Below are 7,916 nucleotides of genomic sequence, written 5' to 3' on the forward strand. Positions count from 1 at the left end.
CTATAAATAATATATAATAGAGTTGAGACGTACTAGGCAAAATGCAATACTAGGTATGACGGTGACTGTGACTCAAAAGTAACAGCGACAAATACCTGTTACAAAATACTAGCTGTTATTTTAATACTATCTGTGATAATATACTAGCTACTGTAGTGAGGCGTATGTTTTTCGTTGTTTGGTGTTACTTGTTAGCGCCATCTATACGTATTACATAGTACTTTCTCTTGTGGTAACTTCGAATTTCAAAAGTTCTGTTTAGGTAAAGCTGTACAGACCTATTAATTATTTTTATAGTTTTGATATAATAAAAATAATCATTATACTTTCGTATTCATTATGTTTCAATACTACCTATGCTTAAACAGTGATCCTTACCAAGTACACAATTAAAATGTGCCCTTATCATACGAATAATTCAACAATAAAGTAGAAATAAACATCATAAAAATATATTATTCAGTAGGTACTATCAAATTACCAATATAGGTTTTATCTTTCGAAGAGGTGAGCCGTATTTTCCTGCTCGTAGGCACAATATAACTGTGAATAAATACGATTACGAAAAATGATATCAGAGACAGGGTCTTCCATTTGAAATTTACTTCAATATTTTAATTAGGTACCTACCTATCTTATCTTAACAATAGTATGTTAAATAAATGTATGAAAGTGATGTATCTATTATTTACAAATGTGTCTAAAAGAATAATATTCAGTAAACAATAAAAGTAAACAGGGTTTTTCTTATTCCACATATTTTAAAAGAATAGTTGAACCATAACTATTTTATTACCTATTGAATTAAAAATAATATAACAGACCATAATAATATAACAGAAAATAATATACAAATCCCACAATTATAGCTGTATCAAAATACTGTTAAAAAAATACCTACTAATTACTCCTAATTATTTGTTCAATAACAGGTATTACTCAAATACTAGCTGTTATTAAAAACTTGTTCAGTAACAGTTGTTACTAAAATACTAGTTGTTATCAAATACTTGTTCAATAACAGGTGTTACTCAAATAACAGTCGTTACTAAAATACTAGGTGTTATAAAATACTAGTTGTTACAAAATACTAGTTGTTACAAAATACTCCTAATACTTGTCACTGTTATTTTTGATTATATTTGATTATATTTCCTCAATATTAACATCGTTTTAGCATGGATTCCAGGTCATTCAGGCATTCTTGGTAACGAAAATGCAGATGCCTGTGCGAAGACAGCTATTGCAACAGGTTCCCTCCAATACTCAAAAATTTTCTCCCATGACTTGCGCACCATCCTGAAACCCAAGTTGCATGAGAGTTGGTCCAGCATTTGGCAAGTTTCCAAAAACTCTAAAGGCAAATTTTATGGAGATCTACAACCCGTAATTCCTCAGAAACCTTGGTTCTCGAAATTTAAAATTCCCAACAAGTCAGTGATTTCAACTATTTGTCGTTTACGTTTTAATCATGCATGTACCCCAGTATTTATGGCTAAAACAAGAATTAGGGACAATTCCTTGTGTGAATGTGGTCTTGATGAGGGAAACGTGGATCATTTATTCTTCAATTGCCCTTTAACGCAACCTTCTTTATACAATTTTATACCTCCTGAAATTCCCCGCCCAACTTCCTTTAAATGTCTCCTCTCCCTAGTTTTCACTCCATTTGTTTATATTTTGTGTAAATATATTAAAATAAATAAGATTAAGTTGTAAATAGCACTAAGTACTTATATCAAATAATTTAAGTAAATATATTTGTGTTTGTCCCTTATAGTCCTAACAGCATGTATATTTGTTTCAGGTATAAGAAAATAAAACTTGTTTCAATCTTAAGCACCGATCACTACCGTTAAAATTAGTAAAAGAATACTCTAAGCTTGGTGGTCTACCTTAACGTGACATTGGCAAACTTGTGGTATACCTTCCACAGGAGCCATAGTAGGAATAATAGAATAGAATAGAATACCTGTGACGATAAATACGTCTCACCCCTGATATATAATTATTAAAATTTACCTAAGTAGAAGTGCTAAAATATATACAAATAAAATTACAATATCAAGTATCAATAGTGAATAGACTGAACCATGTCCATAACTAGTAAATATTATACTCTAGAGTCTAGAGGCAGAAGCCTCGGACAATTCAATACATATGTTACACTTTTTACAAATCTTTCACAGGGGAAAGAATAAATTCGTAGATTGCCAGGAAGCAATCTCTATTTGATAAAAGTTGCGGAAGAGAGCGCGGGATATTATCTGATGATTTATAAATGCTAAGTAGATGATCAATTTGTACAATCCTATCAAGTATAAAACTACGGCATTCGAAGAAAATGTGGTGAAGACTTTGGGGTTCGTTGGAATTACAGAAGTTGCAATTGGGAGATGGGATAAGGTTTATCTATATATGATGAAGATGAACATTAAATAGACAATGGCCCAGACGCAAGCGACACAAAACCGTATAAAATTTTCTGTTTTGGTGTTGGTTACCTCTGCAAAACCAAGGAATACCAATTGAATTATTAATTTCAGCATACCATTTACCCTTTGTTTCAATAGTTTGATACCAATGTTGTTTAAAGTTTTCTGTAATTTCCTTCTTAATACAGATTAGAAGATCAGATTGTGGAGGCGAAATCTGTTTATTAGAAAAAGGTATAGTCGAACAGTTGTTTGTGATCGATTTGGCAAGGTAATCAGCTTTTTCGTTTCCTATAACACCAATATGTGAAGGTGTCCTAAAAGTACTATATTTTTTGAAAAGGATAATTGACAGTATTTTTAAGCCTACTACTCGGTTGGGTCGAGTTAGTAAGTCTTTTGTTGGGCGATGTATATGCTTCTACAATATGATCCCAGAAAATGTACAAAACAAATATGTTACGAAATTTTAAAGAATTGTTACAAAAGTTTATGTAGGAAAGGTTATTATAGCATAAACGATTTTCTTAATGACACCACGGACTGGGAATAAAGCGAACACCCTCAGGCTCTTTAATTATAAATGTTTATTGTACGATATTACATTGTAATCCATATTTTATATAAAAAAAAAAGCCCGCTGAGTTTCTTTCGCCCATTCTTCTCAGGTCTGAGGCAGTCTCTTTTGAATAGATGGTAGATTTTGACGTTCAATAAGTGATTTTAAATCCTATTTTGAATAAAAATATTTGAATTTGAATTTATTTCCGCTCGGTCGGTAACGTGGTGTTCGATCACTGGCCATGAGGGGTCTAATTGGGGAGATCTTTTCTGAGAGTTGGCGGTAGAGGCGGTGCATGCCGGACCAGTCGTCGCCGGCTCGCTCGATGGCGGAATGCCAGGATTCGTCTTCGTGGTCGGGCACCGCAGGTTTTGCCATTGCATTCGCAGCTTCCTCTTCTCCTCGATTATCGCTCGTATGTAGGCAGCTGGGATGTCTACGAGAAGATGCAGCGTCGAGTCTGGACTCTCGAAGCGCATTGGACATTGTTGCGTTGAGGTCCGTGGCGACTCGGGCGACGTCTGCAGGGCTCTCTACTTTAAAGGACGGCGAATGTTAGCCATGTGTTTGGAGAAGATTTGCCAGTCCTGGTGATGCTTCGAAGAAGGCAGCGATGTCGTCATCGGGGTCATCTTCAGCGTCAAGAGGACTGCTTGGTGGTCAGAGATGAGGTGGACATCCAGGACGTCTAACGACGGTTCAGCAGCTATGCCGCGCGTGACGGCTATGTCGAGGATGTCTGGCATGTGGGCTGCACAGTACGTGTAGTGCGTCGGGACCTCTGGTCCTAGCATCGTAGCTGTGGCGATCTGCGTCGTCCAGGTGGCGTCTGCCATCTGGGCTCACAATATTGGAGTTCCACGTCGTGCGATAGCGTTGAAGTTGCCCGCGACGATCGTGTGACCCGTGAAAGCAAACACACGGGTGGGCTGACGCTCGATGCAGATCTCCACGCCTAGGGCGTACGACGTCTGTAGTTAAGGTACTGGCAGCAATTGGTGGATGACGTTCCGACGGACCAAGACTGCTAATTCCCTGTAAGCAGTCCCGATCGGCAAGGTGTGGTCCTCCCGGTAGACCTAGTATCCGGCAACCTTCAACCTGTCTACTGGTCTGAGGTGAGTCTCGCTGATCAGGCCGATGTCCACTCGACGCTGAGAGTGCAAAGTCTTGAAGAGACGGGCTTTTTGTGATGAAAGCCCGTCGGCATTCCAGAACGCGATGCGGAGCTCAGCCATAAATGGTGCAGAGCTCCGTGATGCAACCCAGGATCAGCGGAATGGGGTCACGCTGCTCCTGGATGGCACACTGAATCAGGTGCTGATGACCTTGGTGAATCATGGATCCAGCGTCACTCGCTTCGCCTTCGTGCCCCCTGCGGGGGCGGCGACCACGGTACGCTTGGACTCTTTGATGCGCTGGGTAGGCTCCGATTCGGTCGGCGGTGCGCGTAGCGCAGTAGGTGGCGCAGCGCGTGATGCAATTTCGTGGCGCAGTGGGCGGTGCGGCATGTTACGCTTGGGCGCGTTTACCGCACTTGCTCCGGCGTTTCCCCGGTCGCTGTGTTTGGTTGGCTGCCGCCAATGAGCGTGCCGGGCGCATCGGCCTCCGATGCGTGGGCTGTGCTAGTGTGCGCACGCGCAGTTGATGCGGTGCGTGTGATGGTGCCAGCCCGGCGGTTTCGCGTCTCGTTGCGGAACACCGGGCAGTTGGCGTTATTTGCCGTGTGCGCACCGCTACAATTGGCGCACGTCATCAGGTCCTCCCTGGGGCGCTGGCACTCCCTGGCGGGATGATTTTCCCCACACCGCACACAGGCAATGGGCCGGTGGCAGTTGTGGGAGGAATGCCGAAACTGTTGGCAACGGTGGCACTGTGCTGCTCCCCTCCTGCCGCGCCACGCCTCGATAGTGATCCCGGGCATACAGAGGAGCTCGCGTACCTCATTTATACCCGGCATAAGACCAGATGTTCGCTGGAGTTGCGCGAACATCAGGCATCCTGGGTCTGCCCAGGCAAGCGGGGATCGCGTGCACGTGCTTCGGGACGTACCCGAGCTCGCGCAACTCTCCCTCCACTAGTGTTAGCTCTGTGTTTGCCGGCAGGTCGCGAATCGCTTCTTTAGCGCTTCTCTTAAAACTTATTGTGATTTGATCAATAGGCTCAATTTTTAAATAAATAAAATAGCTCATGCTTATTTAGAATAATTTGTAAATCATATTTGTTATTAATTATAATAATTGAATCAAGTCGAAATTCCAAATTCTGTCTCGACAATAACCTAGAAAAATTTCGAAAGCTTTCTATGAGTTCAATTTTTTTTTAAATCAACACAGAAATATTTTAATTGCTCGGAATTTTGGGGTTTTTTAAAAATCCTGAGTGGCACTGCATAGTAATGGGTAGGGCGTATCAATAACCATCAGCTGAACGTCCTGCTCGTCTCGTCCCTTATATTCATAAAGAAAAAAAAGACGTGTAATCGTAATGTAGTGTGCAAGTTCAAGTTCAAGTTCAAGTTTTTATTCGTAAATACTATTACACGTCATACATACTTAACATAATAATTCAATTATTAATTTATAAATTCATTATATGAGTAAAACGAGCGCTCAATGAGCCACCTTTTGAGTTTATATTTAAAAGTGTTACAATTTGACACGCTTGTGATATAGTCCGGGAGTTTATTATAAACCTGAGGGCTCATAGCATGTATTGTGCGGGAAGCTTTTTCCAGGCTATGTGGGACTGTATTTAGGCGATTCGCGTGTCGCAGCTGGTACTGGCTGGTGTCGCCTCTTTTTTATACTGGTGTAACTGAGCTCGGGCGTATAAGCCTACCTGTAGTATCAGGAGGCTTGGTATTGTTAATATTTTTAGAGAAACGAAGAAAGGTCTTACGCATTGGTCCGACGGTATACCAGCTAGTATGCGAACGGCTCGCCTTTGCAGGCGACAAACTCATTCAGAGTCCGCGGCGCGTCCCCAAAATTCAACTCCATATTGTACCTGTGACTGAAAGGTTGCAAAGTAACAGGTACGTAGCGCTTTCTTTGACAATGTCGAGGAAAGTCTACTTATTGCGAAACAGCTACGGGCTAATCTACCAGATAGATTTTCGATGTGGTGATCCCACGACAAAGTTTGATCTAATTGAAAACCGAGGAAGGACGCTGCTTTAACCTGTTGTAAACGAACATCATTGATATTTACAACCAGCTGCCGCCGAGTCCGACCAGAGAGATCGAAACATATAAATTGGGTCTTTGTTAGATTTAACACCAGACCGTTTCCGCGGAACCATTCAGCCAATTGATTTATTACCGAGCTGAGCTTTTGTTCGAGAGCATCTAGTCCCGGCGCAGTTATCACAGTAGCCACATCATCAGCGTACATGTATACTTCGGCGTTCTCTACGATTCTCGGTAAGTCGTTCAGCAGAATAGAGAAGGCGAGATAAGACAATGAGGAACCCTGAGGTACTCCTACAGTCGTATAAAGACCGTCTGACTTTAATTCACACCCGCTACCCGTAACGTATTGAACTCTATTGCTCATGAAATCTAACATAAGTTTTAACGTTTGGTGATCAATACCGTAGAGCTGAAACTTAGTAGCTAGTACGCAATGATCGGCTACGTCAAATGCCTTAGACAGGTCACAGAAAAGCAGTGCGACCTCTAGCCCTTTCTCGCGGGCATTTAAAATGCATTCGACTACTTTACGAGTCAACATGGTGGTTGAATGACCCGCGCGATACGCATATTGCCGATCTGAGATAGCTGCCACGCTGCTAAGATAATTTGTTATTCGAGAGGTGAGACCATTTTCGAATATTTTTGCAACAGCTGGTATTATTGAAATAGGTCTATAGCAGTTGGAATCCGTCTTTTTGCCTTTACCCTTTTAAAGAGGAACGACTCTTACTTTTTTGAAGTATTCCGGATATATTCCGTCTCTTATGCACCTATTAAACAATATAGCTAACGGAGTGCATAGTGGGTCAGCAATTGATCGCAGCAACTCTACCGATATTTCGTAAATGTCTTTTGTGGGTTTATTAGCGACTTTTTTCATAATAATATTGTACACCTCGTTAGGTGTGAACCAGGGTAATTTTATTGAACGGTCAGCAGATGGTGTAGTATGCTTAAGATAAAGAGTATACAATTGTGAGTTTGCAATCGGAGCGCCGCATTGATCCGCCGCCGTCACGAATTGTTTGTTTAAGCAATTAACCAATTCTTTTTTTGATGCAAAACAAGTACCATCAGGTTTTTGTGCTATTGCAATGTTAAATTATTCATGTTGCGTTAGTGTACCTATCATTTATAAACACCGAATTTTGTCTAGGTAACCTATCTATACTTTTAAATATCATTGGTTTTAAAAAATATAAGTAATAGAGAAATTAAATTAGTGTGCCGGTTATGATACAGGTTTCAATAATAAATAAAATAAAAATAGTTTCTTTTAAAAGACCAGTTATACTTTTACGAGTAATATTCATTTTTGAGATATTTGTGTTGGTGAAAAATTACCGTTCGACCGGCCCAAAACTAATGTTATTGTGGCAAAAGAAGTTGAAAGTGAATTTATATATATATATTCATACTTCATATTATAATTTTAATACTATCCTTTAGCTTTTCTAGAAGTACAAAAAAATTATATAATTTGAGCCTTTATACAAAAATCCTCTGTGATTTGTGTTTTAAGTTTATTTAGAAGCCATAAACATTTAAAAAAAATATTACTTTATTTAGAGTTTTCAATAATAATTAAAGGTTTAAATATCCTAAATGCATGAAAACAGGTTTGACAGTAAATGATTGCAGTATGGGTGTTTGCCGCTAGATGGCGGTAAAAATGAAAATATGTGAAATCTTAGTTTAGAATTTTAATAACAAATATTTTTT

General features: G+C 39.9%; 1 protein-coding gene across 1 annotated transcript; it reads right to left on the reverse strand.

The window, feature by feature from the left end:
- Nucleotides 1-5,958: 5,958 nt before the first annotated feature.
- Nucleotides 5,959-6,732, reverse strand: LOC126979332 (uncharacterized). The gene has a single exon (XM_050828575.1). The coding sequence runs from the start codon at nucleotides 6,730-6,732 to the stop codon at nucleotides 5,959-5,961; it is 774 nt and encodes a 257-aa protein (XP_050684532.1).
- Between the last annotated feature and the right edge of the window lie 1,184 nt (nucleotides 6,733-7,916).

This window comes from Leptidea sinapis, chromosome 3, assembly GCF_905404315.1.
Source record: "Leptidea sinapis chromosome 3, ilLepSina1.1, whole genome shotgun sequence".
In the NCBI taxonomy this organism is placed as follows: domain Eukaryota; kingdom Metazoa; phylum Arthropoda; class Insecta; order Lepidoptera; family Pieridae; genus Leptidea; species Leptidea sinapis.